General features: G+C 37.2%; 1 protein-coding gene across 1 annotated transcript; it reads right to left on the reverse strand.

The window, feature by feature from the left end:
- Positions 1 to 336: 336 nt before the first annotated feature.
- LOC115991845 (Golgi SNAP receptor complex member 1-1) lies at positions 337 to 22,807 on the reverse strand. The gene is made up of 5 exons (XM_031115792.1): positions 22,596 to 22,807; positions 10,760 to 10,999; positions 8,839 to 9,006; positions 1,233 to 1,346; positions 337 to 761 (listed from the first exon to the last, which is right to left on the reverse strand). The coding sequence occupies exons 1-5, from the start codon at positions 22,632 to 22,634 to the stop codon at positions 648 to 650; spliced, it is 675 nt and encodes a 224-aa protein (XP_030971652.1). The 5' UTR covers positions 22,635 to 22,807; the 3' UTR covers positions 337 to 647.
- Positions 22,808 to 23,554: the final 747 nt, after the last annotated feature.

Consider the following 23,554-nt stretch of genomic DNA (forward strand, 5'->3'; position numbering starts at 1 on the left):
ACTTCCGTTTGAGAGTACTGTTGCCTTTACATGCTCAATCCATAGTCCATTATCTTTTTTTAATAAATCAATAGCTAGGAGTGGAATGATTTGAACTTTGATGTTTCTATTAAAAATACCAAGATATGTTGGTTGAGATACAAGACTGACAAGTTCGTTATCACTGCCTGAATATTATCTAAACTGCAGTATAAATCTTAAATGATAAAGCTTAATCGTAAGAAAAGTGATTCTCAAAAAAAAAAAAAAAAAATCGTAAGAAAAGTTCCATGTTCTGGGGGAGGCTGTCTCCATTATTAAACCTTTGTAGAAGTTATCTGCCACTGACACATGATCTCCATGGTAATATGACAACAATCTCAATTTAAAATGAGCTATTATGTTACAAACTTTCTATAGCATTTGCCAATATACCAGGTCTAGTACCAGCAACATTAATTTTATTTTAGCTTTAAACTCGTAATGCACGGGATTGTAGCCTGTCCTTACTATTCATTGCATTCTGTTACTGAGAGAATATAATGAACTACCCACAAAAAGAATGTCACCGTCAAAAACATAATACGGCCTCTTTACCCTGATAAAAAGCATCAAAATAAGTATACAACATTTTCACAAACGTCGGCCTGAAAATCAAATATACATCGTCACTTGGTCAACCAGTAGATAAAAATGACAAACGTGCACACGGATGCAACGAGTGAAAGTATAATTGTATCCATAGACTTTTTCCTCTTTATTGCTGAGAGAATGGTATTAACCTGCCCAATCATGTCAACGTAGTATGTCAATCAACCAATCAAGTTCAAACAGTTCAATTTTTTTCCTTTGTTCTTTGTTGTATGTGATGTTGATCAGAAGCTGATGGGGAAATTGAACATCCCATGGAAATGAAATTATCCCAAAATGTTACTCATTGTCCTTCAAATGTATAATCCAGTTATATTATAGATTTGTGAAATAAGTTTTTTATTTACTTCCCCTGCACATGATAAAAGCTTCCAGTCTCCAAGTCATTTATTAAGATTTAAGATCCATAGTGGAGGTTTTATTTTTTTGCAATTACCCGATCCCATGCATATTAACTTATTATTCATGGTTCATTGCACTACCTTAAGCACAACAATTAAATTTCATGAGCCACCTAGACCTCCTAGATGAGTTTTATGATTTTATTTCATGAATAGAAAATAATAAGAGTATCAATAACCACATCAGGAAAATCTTTATACCGTTGGGAGGCGGCTGCTAACATTACTGAGCTTTGAATTGATGCCACCAAAAGTTGAGCGTTGGAGGACAAGTGCACCAAGTGTTGCTTGAGCATGTGAAATCACAGAATCCATCTGCAACATGATAAGAAGAGCAGGTAAAGTCCTTTTCTTTTCTTCTGTCTTCTTTTTTCTTTTTTTTTTTGGGGGTGGGGGGGAGTTCCATTTTTGTAAAAATTAACAGATCTTGATATTTAATTATCATAAATAAAAAAATATTCTATAAAGAAAGCTTCCTAAACAAGTTGAATACATAATCCACATAGAAGAAACACATGAAAATGGATAGACAATAATTCTTGAGCATAGAAAACTACTATAGATATTACCAAAGTACTCCCATTTCTGTTTTCTAGAAATGGCAAGGGTTCCATCTATTCTTTCCAAATAGAAATCCAAATCAATTCGTTGCCAGCAGGGACGTCACCTCACTTCTGCCAAATGGGGTGGGTTTTTCCCAACCTAATGAAGGGACAGGTTGGAAAATTAGCGACCTGAGGACAAGGTGGGTTTTCCCGAACTGATGAAGGGACCAGTTATATTTACATAAATACCCTTAGGGTTTTGTTTTCGCTCCTATGTATATAGGTAAACACGGCTAGATTTTTTTTTGTAGGAAACACATCAGTCAGAGTCACATTTACAGTGTCACTAATAATTTCATAAGAAGTACTTGAGTGCAGTGTAATGTTTATAGAAGTGACCTCCACTCAACTTAGAAAAGACTGGAAAACATTGTATCCTACCTACTTGGTTTTTATAAATATTTCTTCACCGTCCAACTGTAAATACGGTCATATCCACTATTTAATAACAGGCTATCATGACATATTCCTCTGCCTCAACCTACTTCGTATATTTGCACTCCATTTTTCCCGGCAGAAAATATTTTCATTGGGAAACAGAAGACATTTTCTCAGAAATGAATTGTTTGGTTTTGACTCTAAAAATTATTACAAAAACATTTTCTGTCATTTAGCTCACTATTTTATGTAGGTGGTGGTAGCACTTGAGGTGGTTTGGCTTTGATGGTGGCACCATGGCAGGATGATAAGAACACAATGTGGGTTGGTGTTCTTATGTAGATTAAAGTGGAATCTTGATATGGAAAGATGGGAATTGAGGGTTTTGAGGACCTTGGGGTTTCAGGTATGACTTGGGATTGAGATGGAATTGGAGTTTGATGTTAAGATTGTGGTAGGGTAAAGACTAAGATTAGAGATTAGGACCCTTAGTTTCAGGTAGGACATGTATTTGTGTGATATGGGTAAATGGTGAGGTAATCCTTAAGAGAAAGGAACTAGGATGTGATGATTATGCAATTAGGGTTTTGGAATGCAAGTAGGAGGTTGATGGAGGATGGATTCTAAGAATGGATGCATGAATAAGATAAGTGATGGTAACTTCTTCGTGAGAGTTACCTTCTCCAATTGAGACTACTTGGAGAAAGCCTCATCTCCAAGCAAGACTAGTCACAAGTTTAAGCACACAAAAAAGTATTCTTCATTCCATGATCCTTTTAAACAAGAGTTACAAGCACCTATATACACATAATTTGCCTTATTTTTATTGACCTACATGGCTCAATATTATTGGCTTACTAATTTAACATGTTCTCACAAGAATTTACACATGATTTATGTGATAAATGTGCTTCTCAACCTATTCTATATCCTAGTAACTAACTAACCTAATCGTGTGCAACTCTTGTAATCACATCCATCTGAGCTCTTGCCTGCCAAATCATGGGCATAAGAGAGCTGCCAACAGCAGTTCTGTATCATTCTGCCTAGGGAGTGCTAATCAGCAATCTATTCAGTGAGGGAGGTAGTGATTGGCTCCCTTGGAGCATCAATCAGGACTTCCCCTAATTTTATGGTATTTTCTTCTTCTTTTTTTATTTCTTGTGCGTTCCTAACACAGTAATGGTGGTGGTCGTGGTGGCACTGGCAATAATGGTTGTAGCGGCAACATTTGTGGCAGTGGAGACTGCACAAAAGAATACAAGGGGTGAAGACACAAAGGAATCGTCCGCCTCTCTTGGGTTATTTTCTGCTGACTTTGAAAATATATTTTCTGTTGATGAAGGTTTTCCACCACATCAAACACCAAAAAAAGGTGAAAAGCATTCTCTAAAAACAACCATTGAATCAAACAGAGGCTTAACTGAAATTCTATATTAGTCCTCCACCAGCTTCATATAGCTAGCACAATAATTCAACTGACACTTGACATCTACAGTAGTTGTTCCATTATAACAAAATTTCCTACCATCACACTAGGTGGGGCACCAAATCTCTCTTTATCTCTATTTACAACAGAGAATGGGAAAAATGTAAATACACTCCTAAAACTTTGAGCCTTTAACCTTTTCTAATCACACCATCTTTAAGTTTTAAATTGTTTTAACCTTGCCACCCATGCTTCAATATTTGTTTACACCCCTTCTGTCCACTATACCATTTACAATTGCTAAAAGAATTTTGACATGTCATTCTTGATGTTTCAATGAGTGTATGACACAACTTGAGAAAATTGTTTTATACAATTATCTTTTGTATCAAGAATAATTCAATATATGATTTTATTCTTAAATAGTTATTTTAGATACAAAAGATAATTCTAAGTGTAGAATTTTTTTTTTTCAGTCACATGTCGTGTTCATTGATATATAAGCTACCTAAACACTTTCTCTAGCAATTTGCTAAAGGCATATGAATAAAAGGACAACATTAAATCATTTATAAAGTACAGGGAATATGATTTAAGCAATTGAAAACTGAGCGGTGTCATTAGAAATGAGTTAGAATGGAATCCTTACATTTTACCCTATAAATAATGGAAGAAAGTTAGTACACCTTCTCAAATCTTTGACACTTTTGCCCTCTACAAAGATGAGTGACCCACGGAAACCATGGTTAAATTCCACCCATCTCAAATTATCTAAACCTAATCCCTGTAAAAATAGTAAAAGCTCAACCTGTATCTATGAAATTCAATGAACAATTTGATCTTGATTCCAAGTGTTCAAATCCTAAGGTTTCTACCACATTCCTTTTTAAAATTCTCTTTTGAGTTCATACTAGAGATTAAAAATTAGGTAAATGCAGATTAATTTGACCCAAACAATAATCAATCCATTTATGCATCATTGATAAGTTCCCTTCATCTATTTAAACTTAATGCCAATGTAAAGTTTCTAAACACCCCCCCCCCCCCCACCCCAAAAAAAATATCCAAGATTATTAGTCTTCTAGTGGGCTCTAATGATTGTTGTTTCCCTTGGAAAAGCATTTGGAAGCAAAGGATCCTTTCTCAAGTGGCTTTCTTTGTTTGGACTGCTGCTTTGGGGAATTGCTTGACGGTTGACAATTTACAAAAAAAGGAAAGTTTGGATATTGGATTGGTGTTATATGTGCAAGTGTAATGGTGAATCTATTGAACATTTTTTCCTTCATTGTCCGGTTGCTATGGATTTGTGGTATATGGTTTTGGGTTTATTTGGAGTAAGTTGAGTTATGCCTAAGTCAGTTGTAGGGCTCCTTGCTTCCTGGCCAGGCCGGTTTGGTCGTCATCAAAATAGCCATATATGGATAATTGTTCCCCATATTTTAATGTGATGTCTTTGGAGGGAAAGAAACAATAGGTGTTTTGAAGATTCTGAGAGATCCATTCCTGACCTCAAGTTATTTTTCTTTATAACTTTTTTGAATTGGTTGTTTGCATTGCAAAACCAATCATTCTCTTCAATCTTTGATTTTCTTGATTCTTGTAATTTCTGTATTTGACCCCTGTACACTCCCTGTGTACTAGGGTGTCCCTTTTTTATATCAATAAATCTTATTACTTATAAAAATAAAAAATAAAACCTCCAAGGACAATTTGCAAGGAGATGCAAGCCACTAACAGCAAAAAGTTACAACCTACAATACAAAGAAGAAACACACATCAAGAGAGCAAGAGAGACGGCTATCATCCATCTTACAAACTATATATTTCATCAAGATTTATATGAAAATGAATCAAATTTAAAATCTTCATTGGGCTTCAATAAGTCTAAGCTTACAAGGTTCACCAAATCAAGATCATTGCTTTGGTAAAAATTGTCAAGCAGATGTCACTTACAAGAACTAATGTATAATATAGGCAAGAATGAAACCAAGTACACTATTTGAATCCACCCAAGGTTATCATCCATATATATGTATGTGTGGATGGATGTGAAAATGAATCAAATTTAAAATCTTCATTGGCTTCAATAAGTCTAAGGTTGCAAGGTCCTCCAGATCAAGATCGATGTTGTAAAATTTGTCTAGAAAACGCTAAAGAATGTATATAGGAATGAAATTAAGAAACTATTTGAATCCACCCAAGGAAAAGAACTAAAAACCTTTATAGGTACCCAAAGAGTATGAGAAAATACTATGATAATGTACTCATGCAGTACCCATCATAGCAGGTAATTAGAACCACATAGCACAGGCAATCCAAATTCATTGTAAAACCCATGTCAGTGTTAGGTCCCTAGTAATTGGCCATAATTTCTTTCCAAGGAAGTTGGTTTATTCCTTCCAAAGATACTAACCATTAATAGGGGGAGAGAAGAGGAGAGGGTTCTTTTATGCGAATGTGTGTCTGTTGGGGTGAAGGGGGGGAGGGCACATTTTAGGCGAATTGGAGGGGATACTGTGTCCCTCAAAGCCTCTTTCTTCAATTCCCTCAAATTAGAGGAATTTGAAGGGAAGAATAATTGTTGAACAAATTTTTTTATGCACTTCCCTTTTAACCCTTAAAATTTATTATCTTTTAACAATTTATAAAGAAACTCTTATCAATTATCTCACTTTATTATCACTAATCTCATTATAATCCTCTCCCCTGATCCTCTCCTCTCCCTCCAAACTCCCACACAGTCTTAGTAGAGCCTACATAACATCCACTCCAAATGTTAGTGATGACTCTTTAACAATTGATACTGTAATTTATTCTTCCTCTTATCGTGAGGACACCAACACCACCATTACAAGTGTGGATATGTTGTACAGTGCCACGACATACCCAAATCCAGCAGACAGTTAATTAGTCTCATGTCACACAAAATAAGCATTACAGGTAAGTGATAAAAAGAGCTTGTGAAATAGGTCATTTCCAAAAAAAGAAAAAGAAATAGTGTATCATATTGAGTTTGAACTGCTGTACCCTTCTCTTTAGTCATCCTTCAGCACATTAAATAAAATACAAGGTTTATTTTACATTTTCAGTTAAATTCTCTTAGTCTTACTCACTTGGTTAGCACCTCCCGGTGTTGTCAATAGACATCCAGGGTTCAAATCCCCCACCCCCAGCTATTGAATTATTAAAATAATAATAATAATAATAATATACAAAAGAAAAAAAGATGATTTCTCTTAGCCTTTATGTGCCACTATAAGAGAGAGAGAGAGAGAGAGAGAGAGAGAGAGAGGTTTGAATATTGATAGTTGCAAATCTCAGAAGCATGGAAACTTAAAATGGGCAGAAGTAGTCATGTCTGACACATCAGACATGGATATGGCTCAGACCCAACCAGACACATGTTTGATACGTGTCCATGAATTAAACGATAAAATAAGTCAGATAATTTGCAACACAATGTGATACAGCCAGGACACAGCTAAGGTCAAAATAAAATCTTCTCGATAATAAATGGGGTTCTAAATGAAAATTTTATTGATGTTATTTTATGGATTTTTTTTTTTTTTTTTTTTTTTTGATGAACTTATTCTATGGATATTTTTTCATAGTGCATTGAAGATATTTAATAAAACTAAACATAAATATAGTCACTTTTGAATATGTGCTTATTTTCTAACCATTATTGCTTGAATATTGGTTTTATATATATAAACTTTTTGGCGCTTACTGTTATATTTGAAATTTAAAATAAAAAAATTAAAAAAATTAATACAATATCATTAGGGATTCTTTTTTGCTTTTCGATGTTACCTTTTGATGTCTATGAATGTTAAACATTGAAGCTATACTATATTTTGTTGCTTTTAAATTCTTTTATCCTTGCTAAATGTTTTTGATAATTTGATAGTTGGGGGAGGGAGGATTTGAACCTGGATGTCTCCATTGGAAACACTAGGAGGAGCCAACCAATTGAGGTAAAAGGCTCTTGGTGTTTTATGCTTGCTAATTATTTATAACAAACCTAAAATTGACATATACCTAATAACATATACAAATTAATTAGTGTATCACTCCTGTATCGCCATATCCATATCCATATCATATACATTTCCCATGTTCATATTGAAGCATCCGAAGTACAAACACAAACACAAAGAAATACAAAATTAATTCAAAAGTAAAGTACCAGGCATATTAATTCAGGGACTCGTCCACGCATACATAAGGTGCAACAAGAAGGTCTAAAATAAACAGAAGAATATGAGGGAACCACCAGCCTCCATGCCAGACCTGTTCTGGTGTCAAGAGCAGTTTTAAAAGTGCACTTTGACCAAAGCAAAGATAATTTAATGAAGCACACCTCAGGAATGCTTTTCTAGTGCTTTTTTATAAAAGCACAAAGCATGCCTAGGCTTGTTTCTTTTTTTCTTTTTCTTTTTCTTTTTTTGGCTAAAAAATGTCATTAAATTTATCCGTTCAATATTGGACTAAATCACATGGACCATCAATTTATTGAACAAATACTATTCTTTCTTTTTTTGAATGAATACAAATACTATTCTCTTATGGCACAGTGCTACACGGACAATTTTTTATTTACATATCAAAAGACACAAACAAGGATAATTTATTATTTTTGTGCTTTTTGGTCTTTTCCTTTCAGATATACTTTGATTTAACCATATGTTTCATTACAATCATAGCTATTACATTTATATATTTTTTATAAAGTACATAAGAATTACGTAAAATGTTATGTTTAACTTTATATGATTAGGTAATTATCATATTGTCCATTGATTGTTGTTTTCAAATTTACTACATAAAAATTTTTAGAAGTTGAAATAATTTTTGTAAAGGTACATGACATCTTCTAAAATCACATAATTCCAGAACTTCACCAAATTAGAGAAGAATTACCACTTAATGCAGCCATCGAATCATACATAGAAAAAAAGAATATCATTTTTAACTCCAAAGGCGATCATTCATTCCTTTAACATGCAGATGTTGCGTAAGAATGTCATTTGTAAAATCAGACCTTACAAACTTCGTGTAGTTGCACATTCACTTGAGCTAATAGGCAACATATAGGCCTATTTTAAGGTTATCAACCTTTTTTTTATTATATATGTTATGAATCTTGCAATTAGAAATTATTACACATTATATTTGAAAAATGCGAGCTTCAATCAGGTGCAGTTTGTGTTTTACACCATGCACCTAGGCTCCAAAAGGTCTGCGTGCTTGACCCTTTAACCAACAACGGTCAAGAGAAAAAGAAGAGGTACCATTGTGCTAAACATACTTGTCCCGTAATTCAACACAAAGACACACACACACACAAGAAGAAGAAGAAGAAGAAGAAGAGGTACTATTGTACTCAACATACCTGTCCTGTACTTCGACTAATAGATGCATTCTCTTTTAGGAGGGCTTGCTCTGTAGAACCAACACCCTCTTCTAAGTCTAATCTTGTCCGATCAAATTCTCTAAAATCCTCAAGGAGTGAAGCATGTTCTTGCTTAGCTCTAAGGCTGGAGCGGAGACGATAAAACTCCTGCACTTCAATCATGTCTAACAAGAAATTGGTGTCTGATAGTTTCAATCTTAGTAACCAATACAACTTATAGAAATAATAATTGTTTTAATAAGTCAACTTACAGAAATAAGAATGCAAAACTGACAAAGACCATTACACCAAAAATAAAACGAAAAGAATGACGATATAGAATAGCTGCATCAGAATCATTGCATTTTTAAAGATGTCCGTGGCTCAGTTAAAGTAATCTTTCATTAGATAATTATTCGAATGGTCTTGTATCTTGGGTCTTTGTGAAAGTCATTCCATCATAGATTTCATCGAGTCCCTTCTCATTTTGTTTGTAATTCTATTTTTTGTAATTCTTTAGGCTATCTTTTGTATACATAATGTGTGTATAAGATATTTCCTTTTTATTACTTATCCCCAAAAAATTCTGGTCCCTAAAGCTGGAGGTCAAAGCTCAAAATCTGATACAAAAATCTTCTATAAAAAAACTTCAGGATGAAATTTAAGAAGGTGCAAATGATCATTAAAGCTGGAGGTCAAAGCTCAAAATCTGATACAAAAATCTTCTATAAAAAAACCTCAGGATGAAATTTAAGAAGGTGCAAATGATCATCCATAATTCAAAAATTCAAAACAAAGAATTTTTGAGTTCTTCTCTTTCTTCTTTCATTCCTGGAATTGTTGTATGCAACTAATGTTAGAATGTATGAAGAGGATAGGATGATATGAGTGGCTCCTAAAACAAACGAATTCACAGTAGGTCATATTACAATGTGTTGAGGAAAGTAGGCAAGGATAGTCTTTTCCCTAGCAGGGTATCTGGCAAGTGAAAGATTATGAGTTTATGACAATTGAAAACTTATGGAAGAGAAATATAACCATAGTAGATTGGTGTTGTTTGTGTAAAAACACTGGTAAGACTGAATTATTTGCTCCTACTTTCTAGTAACAGATCTTTGGTTTTTTTGTTTACTCTCTTTTTGGTGTCATGTAAGTAATGCCTTATCTGTAATAAATTTATCAGCTTGCTAGAGAGGTTGATTTAAGAAACACAAGAATGCTACGATCTGGAATGCTGTGCCATTGGCTCTTATGTGGTGTGTTTGGCTTGAATGAAATTCTCCAACATTTGAAAGGTGAGAAATTGCAGTTCAAGACATCAAGTTTCTGTTTCTTAGAATGCTATCAAAGGATAGCTGCAACAAATTATTTTCCTTTTTTTCTATGTTGAATTATGTAAAGTTGTAAACTTTAGATGTTAGCATATTTCTTTTTATCATATATACGTCTTATGTATTACATTGGATCACCCTTTTGTGCTCTTTTAATACATATTTATTGCTTTTAATATTAAATAAATGCCTAAGAGAATCCTCTTTTATTGTTAATTTTGGTGAGGAGGGAAGCTTTAAAGCCCTCTATTTACTCCCTGAACTGAATCAAAAGAAAGCACTTAAAAGATAAAATAAAAAGAGAGATAATAACAGATCTTTGTTATTTGCATTGATTCTACTAAAAACATGGTCTTAACTTCTCAACCAAAAAAAAAAGGGGGGGGGGGGGGGGGGGTGGGGGAGGGGAGGGGAGCAAGAGAGCTCATGAGACATGGGCAGCATAGGCCTAACATGCTTGTATGCCTCTTTGAAGCAAGGCAACAAATCTTCAACACCCATTACTCAAGAGCAGAAGTCCCATACTATGAAGTGTGATTCAAATTCATTATGCACAATGCTGCTAAACAATAATTAAGAAGCCACAATACCTGAGTGAGATCTTGAAGAATCTCTTGATGCCTAGTCAAGGTATGAGAAACCATTTCTGATCCCCCTGAAGACACCCAAGCTTGCATCTGTGAATTTACTTGCTGGAGCTGTTTTAACAGGCGGTCTATCCCTGATTCAAGATCATTCTCTGAAGTATCATTTTTCGTAGTGACCTTTGTAGAAACCACTCTGCGGTATGAGTTCATCTGCTCATCCAATTGAGCTTCAAGTTTCCGAGCCTGCCATCATAGATATATATAAATTATTTATCAAAGGAAATATATTTTCTAGCTAGCAAGAATTAAGTAAGAAAAGAAAATGTATGCAAAAACAATCCATTATGAATGCCCCTTTGAAGACATGTAAAGATATTAAATGCCATAAACTGTTGGAATGATGTGGTAGGACTATCCAACACCAAATCTAATATACTAAATTACTATTGTTCAGGTATAAAATGATATAAGAGCTATATCATTACACAAACACTCGGCCAAAGAGGTTTGGAGACATGAAATTCCACCAACAAATTCAAAATCTATAGATTGACTTACCTTCTTTTCTAAGATTTGGGACATTGTTGTCCACATATATATTTACATTCTTAATTACTGTAAAATTGGAATTAGCGAACTAATCTAGGTCAATGAAAGGACATCTTTCCGCAAGCCTTTCATATGTTTGATAAGTTGATAACAAAAAAATGTCCATCCCTCCATGGAGCAAAAATTCCAAGCTTCCAGGAAACTTGTGGCAAAAAATAAAGGAATGGAAACAATCCTGAAGAAGGTTCATCATGTTGGATATGCTACAAGTCTATACAATAGGTGTGGCTTCTTAGTAAAAACATTGTTCATGAATCAGTTACTCATGCTTTAAGGCTCAATTTTCTTACAAGAGTGAAGAGTTCGGCCAATCTATCCACCAACCACCCTCTTTCTAAACATTTGGCTGGAATTCTGCCATGTTGTCTTGATGCTCTTTGATGAAGAGCACCTAAGGCCAAAGAAAAGATGGCCCATTAGTCCATTTTGTCTAGCATGTAGTTATCACAAGACTAGTCTTTTATTTCACTAACTCTGTGTCATGTTTTATTTATTATTATGTAAGGTCATGTGACTAGCATGTGATTTTTAATGAAATTAGATGGTTAGAAAAAAAAATTTCCCAACTCTAAAGGGATTTCAAAGAGGAGGAAACAATAGACATAACATCCAACAAGAAATCTGGCATAGCATCCAATATGCCCAAATCAATTAAGCTCTTGTCTTGTCAAGACAACTTCTATATTGAATCATTGATTTAACACTTATCTCAAATAATTGTGCACATTTTCATAAAAATAGATTTACTAGGAGGCCAGTTACCTCATATTAGTTAGAAATCCTGTTTTAGTTTAACTCTTTGGCTTAGTAGGGGTGGTTTCCGAAGCTTTTTTTTTGAATCTAAGTTTCAGTTGGTGTTTGAGGAAGGAGGGAATTTTTTCTCCCTTTAGATTTTTGAACAGGGAAAATACTACATGCAATCAGTGTTTATGGGCAAGAATGCAGCTCTTTGGTTAATGCGGAACCTAGAGCACATTGTGATTAGGGTCAATCCAAAGCAGTTTTTCACACTCAGGGAAGGCAATACTACTTACACTTTGCAACAGGGGTCCAACTCGTTTGGTCAGTATTTATCAATAACGGAGCTTAAGGTAGGTAGGTTGCGGAGATCTATCATTATCCCTACTAGAAAGTTACAACAAGGTTGGAAGGTTTTTGGGATTGAATTAAGAAGAATGTTGGAACCTTCCCAATATGCATTGGGTGGACTGAAATTTGTATCGTACAATTGGAAGCAACCAGAGTATCGTTCTTCCCAATCCTTTGTAGAAACTGTCAAAGCCCCAATGCAAGCAATTTTGAAGCACGATCAGCAGTCTTTCATCAGAGAAAAGGTTAAGAATAGCGTCATGGAGAATATATCAAAGCCTTTGAGAGACAAACCTCGCACATAGGTAGTAGTTTTCGAAGCTCAGGCTGGAAGTTTTCCCCCGTCAGTCGTGGGTGGTGTTGAGGGTGGAGGAGGGGGTATTAATGGCAAGAATAATATTGAAGCGAAAATCTCGGAAGGCAACAATATCAGATTTCCTTTGAAGTTCAATTCGAATTCAAAAAATCTTGATTTTGGAAAGGTGTGCGATATTAGAAGGTCACGTTGGTTAGGAAGAGGGTTGATTGTGGCTGTGAATAAAAATGGAAAGAGGCGGGTATCTTGGGATATGGTTAAGTGTGGTGAGTAAGTTGGCAAATGGGTAGCACAGGAGAGTTATAATGCACAACATGAAAAAGTGGGGCTGGGCCACTCAGATCAGAAAGCCCACGTTCCTCTATTGGGTAGTAAAGAAACAACTTTGGGCCTAGGTTTGTCAAGCCCACATAGAGTTGAGGCTAGCGAGTGCTCTGGTAAGGACCCAACTGATCTGGATTCTTCTAACCTGAAGTGCCCCACTGACCCGAGTTCAAATACAAGGGACTTAATTGCTACGGAGCAACACAAGATCTCAATGGTCTCACCTAAGCCATCGGGGAAGCTTGTGATGGTGCCAAAGGTGTCATTGGCCACAATGTCACCCATGATAGCGACGAAAGTGGCAGGCGATGGTGGCCAGCAAAGCCCGATACAACATGCCCAACCACACACCATGCCGATCATGTCAGAGGTGGTTGCCTAGGCATCCCATGGACCGTTATCGGCAATCAATGCTCCAATAGGGTCGACGATGGTGCCATTGGTGTCCTTGGCCACAGTTTCATCCATTACGGTGTCGGAAGAGATGAGTGATGATGGATTTGGTGGTCAAAGAAGCCTGTTCAGGCTTACCCAGTCTTCCACCATGCTGATCCAGCCAGTGGTGGTGGCCCAGGCATCCCTCGAACCGATATTGGTTTCCAGTGCTCCGATAAGGTCAACAATGGTAAATGGGACATCTCAGGTGGCGATGGAAGATGGGGATGAGGATTTTGGGGGTTTAGAAGGATCAGCCACTACTAACGATGATTCTGATCTTGAGGGGGTTCATCCACTTGGCCCAACAATTAGGGAACTGTTTGGAGACTTGGACAAGTCTTGGGGTAATTCTAAAGAATGGATGCTACAATTGCGTGATGGACGGCAGTTAGTGCTTCCTCTGTCACTGTATCGATCTCCAGATTGCATGTCAATCTGCTCAGGCATGGAGGGTGAGTTCATACTAGGTATTAGTTATATTGTCAATGAAGGGCAAAGGGTCAGTTGGGCAAATGAGGGTGAAGGGCTAGTAGATTCTTTGTCTATGGTTTCTGAGTCAGAGAATGAGATTTGGGAATTTGATGAAAGGTTGATGACTTAGGAGAGAGGTGGTGAGCCTTTAGTTGTGGTAACTTTGGCCACTGAAGGTCCTCTGGAGTTGGTATCTAGTCCTGTGAAGGAGCTTGGGTGTAAGGAGAGTGTTGATAACAGACAGCTATCACAATGGGTAACCAATCGGCTAAAGGCTTTTAAGAAATCTGTGGGGACTTCTTTGGAAGGTTTTGAGGAGCAAATTACAGGATTGTTATCAGCTATAGAGACCAGAAGAAGGAAAAAAAAAAGGATAAATGGAAACATGTGGTAGGTGATCAGACGAAGTTGGTCAAGTCAAGGCAAAAAAGTCAGCGGAAGTTGAAAAATTTATTGTCATCTTTGAATGTTGAGTATGGTTCAAATAAATTAAGGAGTGCAAGTATGGAGCGGATTGGGGGCCAAATGTTGTCTGTCTTCAAGAAACCAAAATGGAGTTGATAAATAGAGTTGTGATTCGCAGTTGTGGGGTGGTCAACATGTTGACTGGTCTTATTTAGGCTCTTATGGAGCATCTAGAGGGGTGTTATTGATGTGGGATACACAAGTTGTGAATAAAATGGAGGAAGCAGTGGGGAGATTTTCGGTTTCTTGTAAATTTACAAGTGTGGAAGATCAATTTATATGGGCGTTTATTGGTGTGTATGGTCCTAATTTACAACAAGACAGGAGGTTTTTATGGGAGGAACTCTGTGGTTTGAATAGTTGGTGGAGTGTTCCATGGTGTGTGGGTGGTGATTTTAATGTGGTTAGGTTTCCTTCCGAACAATGGGGTTCTAATTCTTTTGCTGCTACTATGTGGGAGTTTTCCAATTTTATTTTGGAGCAGGGCCTCATTGATCTACCATTGTAAGGGGGAGCTTTTACTTGGTCAAATTCTCGAGAAGTTGCTTCGAAGGCTAGGTTGGACAGATTCTTGTTCTATACAGATTGGGAGGACAAGTTTCCAACGGTTTCTCAAAGACAGATGTTTAGGTTGTGCTCGGACCATTTTCCTATTGTCCATGAGGGTGGATCTTTTCAAAGAGGGAGTAGGCCGTTTAGATTTGAGAATATGTAGCTTAAGGATGAGGGTTTTGTGGATAGGGTACGGTCTTGGTGGGAATCCTATCAGTTCCAAGGTGCTCCGAGTTTTGTTCTAGCCAATAAACTAAAACTTTTGAAAAATGATTTGAAAAGATGGAATGTGGAGGTCTTTGGTCATGTTGAAGATCAGGTTAAATAATTGTGGAAGGACCTGAGTGCTCTAGAGAATATTGAGGATAGTTGGGGCCTTTCAGTGGAGGAAAAGTTAGAATTGGGAAGAGTTCGTGATGAGTTAGAAAAGGCTACTTTGTTGGAAGAAATTTGTTTGAGGCAGAAATCTAGAGTTCTTTGTATTAAGGAAGGCAACAGGAATACTAAATGCTTCTATCGTATAGCTAATTCTCACAGGAGGTATAATTCCATTGATAGGCTTGGGGTGGATGGGGAAATGTCTTCAAACCCGGCAGCTATAGCAAATTGTATCTCCCGGTTTTAGAGGCAGATTTATCATGAGGATGTGGCACATAGCCTGTCTTAGATGATGTGGACTTTTCTAGTATCTCAATAGAAGATGCAATTTGATTAGATAGGCCTTTTGAGGAGGAAGAGGTGTTTGGGGTGATCCATGATTTTAATGGTGATAAGACTCCTGGCCCAGATGGCTTTTCCATGGCATTCTTCCAATCTTGCTGGTGTGTTCTGCAAATAGAAATTATAGCTGTGTTTCACGACTTTCATACTCAGGCAGTATTTGAAAAGAGTCTTAATGCTTCGTTCCTTGCCCTTATTCCCAAGAAGGTCGATGCTGTGAAGGTAAAGGATTTTCAGCCAATAAGCTTAGTTAGTGGGATGTATAAGATTATTTCTAACGTGTTGGCTAATTGACTTCATAGGGTGGCTCATGGTCTTATTTCAGATTCACAAAATGCCTTTGTGAAGGGTAGACAAATTTTGGACTCCATTCTAATTGCTTCTGAATGTATTGATAGTAGATTGAAGTCAGGAATTCCAGGGGTGTTGTGTAAGTTGGATGTGGAGAAGGCGTATAATCATGTGAGCTGGGATTTTTTAATGTATATGCTTCGGCGCTGTGGGTTTTCAGAGAAATGGAGAAAATGGATAATGTAATGCATTTCAACTTTAAAATTTTCCATTCTACTCAATGGTAGTCCATCTAATTTCTTTGGAAGTTCTAAGGAAATTTGGCAAGGGGACCCATTATCTCTGTTGCTTTTTGATATTGTTATAAGTCGTATGTTGGATGTAGCTGCCGCCACTAGGCAATTTTTTGGTTTTTCTGTGGGTGGTACGGCTGGTACATCGTTGATGGTGTCCCATCTTCTATTTGCAATTGACACTCTTATATTTTGTGATGCTGAACCTACTCAAATTGCTAATTTGAGGGCGATTCTTGCTAGATTTGGGGAGGCATCAGGGTTAAGTATTAGTTTGGGAAAATTTGAGTTGGTACTTGTTGGTGTGGTGAACAATTTGGAGGCTCTGGTGGGACTATTGGGATGTGGGCAGTCTTCTCTTCCTTTGAAATATTTGGGCCTTCCATTAGGTGCTAAGTTTAAGGACTTATTTATCTGGAATCCTATCTTAGAGAAGATGGAGCGGAGATTAGCAGGTTGGAAGAAATTGTATTTATCTAAAGGAGGTAAGGTAACTCTTATTAAAAGTATGCTCTCATCTTTACCTACATACTATCTTTCCCTTCTTCCTTTACCGGGAAAGGTGGCAAAGTGTATGGAGAAATTACAGAGAGATTTTTTGTGGAGTGGATGTAGTGGTGAATCTAAAATTCATCTGGTTAAATGGGCCAAGGTTTGTAAGCCTTTGCAAGTTGGGGGGCTAGGTATAAGACGTTTGGGGAGCTTTAATTCTACTTTGCTAGGAAAATGGTTGTGGAGGTATGGCATGGAGACCAATGCTTTATGGAGGAGGGTTATAAAGGAAAAATATGGGAATATTTGACGTGGTTGGTATACAAGAATGGTGACGAGTTCTTATGGGGTCAGCCTGTGGAGATTCATTAGAAGTGGCTGAGTGAACTTTTCTAAACTCCTTGTGTATGATGTGGGGGATGGTACTAGAGTGAAGTTTTGGAAGCATGTGTGGTGTGGGGATTGTACTTTCCAAGAGGCTTTTCTGGAGCTTTATGGTCTTAGCAGGTTAAAGGATTCCTCAGTGGCTAAAGTTATGGGTTGGTCTGCTGGGAGGATACACTAGAATGTGTAGTTTCATCATCCACCACAAGATTGGGAACAAGAAGCTTTTGATCGGTTTATGGGGTTGGTCTATTCTTCAACTGTGTGGGGGGTTGGTCCTGACAAGGTTTGTTGGAAGCCAACAAGGAGCAGAGGTTTTGAGGTTAGAGGATTTTATCATTCTTTCTACCCTCCTACTCTTGTACCCTTCCCTTGGAGAATGATATGGCAATCGAAGGTTCCTCCAAGGGTAGCTTTCTTTGCTTGTTCTGCTTCTTTAGGTAAGATCTTAACAATAGACAACCTTCGTAAAAGACGTGTGCTTGTGCTTGATTGGTGCTACATGTGTAAGAGATGTGGGGAGTCAGTGGATCACCTTCTGCTTCATTGCCCCATAGCTTGGGAGTTGTGATCTTTGGTTTTCTGTTTGTTTGATATTCACTAGGTTATGCCTCATACAGTTACTGAGTTGTTTGAGTCTTGGCAAGGAAAGTTTGGGCAACATCATAAAATAGATGTGTGGAGAATAGTGCCTCGTTGTTTGATTTGGTGAATTTGGCGTGAAAGAAATGCTAGAAACTTTGAGAGTTGCGAACGTTCTATGCTAGACATTAAGGCTTTTTTCTTGCACAATCTATTTGATTGGAGTGTGGTTTTTCTCATTTTTCTTGTTCTTCCCTTCCTGCTTTTCTTTTTTTTTATATAGGTAATCAGAAAACTAATATTAATGATAAAAAAAAAAAAAATAATAAGAGGAAAGTACACGATGTTCATGATGATGAACAACAAGAAAAAAAGAGCAAACAACACAACAAGAAAAGGGTAATCAGGAAACTAGGCTAAGAGAAGACATAAACTCAAAGAGAGAAGAACAATCAGTAAAACCCCAACAACGAGACCACTCCAATAGACTGCGATGGCTTAAAACCTTTAACTCATCCAACGTCTTCTCCTTGTCCTCAAAGGAACGACAATTTCGTTCCAACCACACAATCCACATTACGCACCCTGGAACCAAATTCCAAATGTCCGAATTATGCTTCCCAAGCCACTGATGCCAACAAGATAACAAACCCATCACCAATCCTGGCATAACCCAATGAATACCAAAAGCTTGAAGCATAAAAGTCCATAGGGAATGAGTAATAGGACAATGAAGAAGAAGGTGGTCTGCCGACTCCCCATCATGGCAACACATACAACACCAATTAGTCAAAGGGCGACCCTTCAGCATTAGATTATCCAAAGTGAGGATCCAACCATGAGCAGCTATCCACAAAAAGACCGTCACGTGCTTAGGAATCTTTGGTTTCCAAACTCCCTTCCAAGGAAACAAAGAATTCGAAGCACCCCGAATTGCATGATAGTAAGACCGGATATCAAACTTACCATCACCTTTTAGCTACCAGCAAATGGTATCTCTCCTATCACCCCGAGGAATACGAGTTTGGATAAGCTGAAATAGAGAATAAGATGCAGCCAACTCCCAATCTTCAAAAGCTCTATAAAATCTTAAATTCCACACTCTAACTGTACCCCCTTCTGGAATCCACAAAACCTCAGAGATGCAAGCATCCTTGACCGCTGAACACACATAGAGCTCAGGAAAGAGATCTTTTAGAATATTATCACCAATCCACCTATCATGCCAAAAACGAATACGAGTGCCTTCAACCACTACAAAGGACATATGCTTAGAAAAGCTCTCCCACCCTTCATTAATGCTTCTCCATAGGCCACACCCATGAGTCCTCCTGCAAACTTTAGTACTCCACCCCCCTTGACCCTCACCATATTTTGTGGAGATAACTCTCCGCCAGAGATGGGTATCTTCATGACCATATCTCCACAGCCATTTCCCTAATAAAACTTGATTAAAAGACACCACACTTCTTATCCCCAAACCGCCCATTTCAACGGGTAAACACACCTTTACCCAAGCCACCAAAGGATACTTGAAATTCCCCTCAGAAGACCCCCATAAAAAATCCCTCTGAATTCTTTCCAATCTAGCAGCCACAACTTTAGGAATAGTAAAAAGAGATAAAAAGTACATTGGAAGACTTGAAAGGGTACTCTTTATTAACATGAGCCTATCACCCTTAGATAAATAGAGACGCTTCCACCTAGATAGTTTCTTCTCCAATAAAGACGCTTCCTGCTTTTCTTGATCATTGTAATATTGGTTTCTGATTTGTGCCCCCATAGTACATCCCCAATGTACTCGGCTTGGCACTTCTTTTACTATTAATAATATTTTTTACATTACTTATCAAAAAAAAATTGTTATATGTAAAATGAATGGTTAGGATTTTGGGGTTACTAAAGGCTAGGATTCTAGGGTAAATAGCATTTTACTTGTTATATGTAAAATAAATAGCATATTGAGTTTTTTCCCCCCTTAATAAGTTGTATTGATGAAAAGAATCTACATCAATTATATTGGAAGTATACACGAAGTATTCCTAAAAATTAGAAAGAAAGATATTTGCAAACAAAAAGAAAGAAAATCAATGAATTCTACAACTAAATTCATCTCACTAGTAGCCAGCACACAGCTCAGCACACGAGACCATTCAAGTGATGATCTTATGAAAAAGACTTCAGCCAAACAACAAAGGCTTATACATTTTGAAAAGTTCAATGATTCCTCTCTCCACAATGTCCATAAAAGGCACATATGGAGTTAAATTCCAAACAAAGGAAGTGTTTACCAGAAAAATTCCTCCTTCCACATAATAAGTCACACTCTTGGTAAAACCCCAATGAATCCCAAGTACAAAGAAAACGGAAGACCATTTCATACGCTATGTCACAATGCAAAAACAAATGGTCCATGGTCTCAACACTTCCTACACATGCAACACCAAGTCACCAACCTACCATAGTAATTACCCTCCTCATGGCCAATGAGCTCTAGCTCAACTAGAGCTCCTCCTATTGTAAATGCTAGGTAGAGGATGAGCAAGTGAGGTCATGGGTTCAAGACCCACTAGGTGCGTGTGTAATTTACCAATAAATAAAAAATAAAAAAATTAATTACCATCCTCATGAGATTATGACATGTTAAAATCTTCCCCACGTGGTTGTCTACACAAAGAATGCAACTCTTTTTGGAGCCTTCATGCGCCAAACACTATTCCAAGGCCAAGTCACATCATTAGGACCACTCAATGCCTTCATAGTAAGAGGGAAAACTGAACTTAACATTGCCATTTGACCTCCATCTCATGCAATTAGAGCCCTCTCTACTTGGGATATTGGACTATGAAGTATCAAACAATGAATCCAACAACTCCATTTTCCAATCATTAAAATTTTGAATATACCTAATGTTCCATGATCATGGCCTCCATTTTGGCTATCTAAATCAGAGTTAACTGAGGCCTCTTTATCAGCAGCAGTTGAGTACAGCTTTGGGTATACCCATTTCAAAGTTTGGTGACTTATCATGCCAAAATCTCACATGATTAACATCCTCCCACTTCATATTGCACATAGCCTCTTTTGAGCTGTTGTAGTAGTCTTTTCTTATCTTTATGAAATTTTAGATCTGAATATTCCCTGAGCTCTGTGAGCCTAAAAAGTAAAAATTGACATTTTATTGTTCCAAGTTCAATTGATTTATCTTCACTTTACTATAATCTTGTTTTGTCACTCAAATTTCTTCTTAAATCCCTTTTTAAGTGTCAATTTGCTTTAAAGTAAGCATCTTTTTCCTAGTTCATATTAAACTGATACTAGATCTATACTTGTTTTGTCACTCAAATTTCTTCTTAAACCCCCTTTTTTAAGTAGTCTTTTCTTACCTTTGGAATGTGGTATTTAGTATTTACAAGATCCTATCAAGACTGGGAGTTGGAATTCCTGCAGTCCTTCATCACCCATTTATATTCGGTCAAGATTGAGGGGGCTGGTGAGGATCGCTTAAGATGGGCCCTGATTACAGGTGGAATTTATTGAGGTAAAATCTTATTACAGAGATCTGTCTCCTAGGGGACCTCATTGTTTTCCTTGGAATCGTATATGGAAGGCACAAAGGTCCCAACAAAGGTAGTCTCTTTGTGTGGACAGCCTCTAAGGGGAGAATCCTTATATATATATATATATATATATATATAAGTAATGAGAAAACTTTTATTAAAATAAAAGGCCACCCAAGTACACTGGGAATGTACTACAGGGGCAAAATCAAGAGTCCAAATTACAATAATCAATTAAAACAGGAAGAGAAATACAAGAAATAACAGGCAAAGCTAGACTCCACTCAAGGAGAGTAAGGAAGAAAAGAGACTTAATCTGAAGAATAGACCGTTCACAATCCTCAAAGCATCTAGCATTTCATTTCTATTAAATACACCAACACAGATAATGTGGCACAAACCTCCAGAGGACAACTTACCCGGCCAGCAATTGAACATCTCAATAACCTTATGCGGCATAACCCAATGAATACCAAACAAACCAAGAAAAAAATTGCTAAAATTGGTCTCTTCTGAAGATTGTCTGTAGTGAGGATCCTATCTAAGGAAGCAGACCAAGAAAGAAAAAAACGCTACTAGGGGCAAGCATGGCATGCGTAAGCAAAGCGATGAATATGTATATGTAGATCACTTGTTACTCGATTGCATACGAATGATATTTGCTGTATGGTGTTTGGGTGACGCGTTTTGGCCTTGATGAGATGGAGTGTTGGACAGTGGATATTTGGGGGTGCTCTACATTTATGTATTATATTATATATGTGGAGAGGAGAGAGCATAAACGTAATGTAATAATCGTCCTCCCTCAGAAGTCAGATCTGATCTGATCAGATCAGATGGCTGTTCTGTTCTACTTCTAAGTGGCCATTCTACTTCTTTTTTGCTAGAATTCCAACAACACTTGCTGTGTTAGTGTGTGTATACTGGATGTTTCTCAATTAATTACTGCTTCCACTAAAGATGCATTTCCTAAGTTGTGTGATAAAGATTGATTTTAAATCCATACACCAATTATTATTCCCAACTCTACCTCTGAGTCTACTACACAAACAAAATATAAATATAAATATGCATGCATCAATCTCAGCAAATTATTATTATTAATTACATACAAATTTATTTTCAAACACTAACACAAATCCGTTTATCAACCAAACTGATCTATCTCAAACAACGGAATTCTCATCCCGATTCCCATACTTTTCTCCGCAAACAAACAGGAATCAAAGGAGGGGAAGAATAAGAATAAGAACCTGTTTTCGAAGGGCGTCCCATGAGCTCGGCACTTCCATCGTTCTTCAAACAATCTGAAACTTCCTCGTTCAGAGAGATTTGGAATTGGAATTGCTTTCTTTTTTTTACGGGCGTGTTTGTTTGTTTGGCGACGAGGACAGATCGTCTACTTTCCTCAACGGCAATTAGGCCAACTCGTTTTGGGGGCCTAATATTTTATTATTTATTATTCTGGCTTATTCCAAATTGCGATTGCGTGCTCTTTAATACATTTCAGGAGGAGCGCGTGATTGGCATTGGGTGTGATTCTTATCTTTTCAGCTTGCTCACGTAGGGCATCTCAGCAAATATGCTAAATGTCAAATATTTAACACATTTGACACACCAAATATAAAAATAGAATTTTATCAGATATGTTAAATGTGTCAAATTTTTGCAACATGCTATAGTTCCGTTGCATTTTTGACACAATACGAACTCAAATGGCATTTGTACTTTATTATTTTTTTATTCATCTTTCTCTCTCATCCCAATTCTGAGCCACTCCATCTCCATTTCTTCGAATCCTGCTCTCTCTCCTCCCTCTCTGTCTAATCGTCCTCTCTCTAGTGAAGGTTGGGTTCCGATGTGGGTATATTCTGGCGTTGGCTCCAGCATGGGTCAGGTGACGGTGTGGGTCGTGGGTATGGCGACGTGGTAGGTTGCGACCAGCTGGGTCGCGGTGAGGTGGGTCACGACAAGTTGGGTCACGGCGAGCTGGGTCACGGACTCACAACAAAGGTGAGTGGGTTTTGATGCGTGGGTTCAGATAGGGTTTGGGGTGGTTTCCTTCACCGGTTTTCCCCCCTTTTGTTCACTCTCTCCTCTTTATTCGATCTCTCTGGTTGTGTTTGATGTGGGTTTTGCTTTTGGGTTTGTTTGATTTGCTGTGCCGATCTCTCTGGTTTTTTTTCTTTTTTTTAAGGTGACGTTGGCGGAT

The sequence above is a fragment of the Quercus lobata genome, chromosome 5, assembly GCF_001633185.2.
Source record: "Quercus lobata isolate SW786 chromosome 5, ValleyOak3.0 Primary Assembly, whole genome shotgun sequence".
Classification (NCBI taxonomy): domain Eukaryota; kingdom Viridiplantae; phylum Streptophyta; class Magnoliopsida; order Fagales; family Fagaceae; genus Quercus; species Quercus lobata.

What these genes read in the sequence shown, in the direction of transcription:
- LOC115991845 (XM_031115792.1), bottom strand. Translation starts at nt 22,634, where the DNA reads ATGGAAGTGCCGAGCTCATGGGACGCCCTTCGAAAACAG. An exon ending in TTCTTCAAGATCTCACTCAG is followed by an intron (nt 9,007 to 10,759) that starts GTATTGTGGCTT and finishes ATTGAAGTGCAG; the next exon opens with GAGTTTTATCGTCTCCGCTC. An exon ending in TTAGCAGCCGCCTCCCAACG is followed by an intron (nt 762 to 1,232) that starts GTATAAAGATTT and finishes ATGATTGGGCAG; the next exon opens with GTTAATACCATTCTCTCAGC.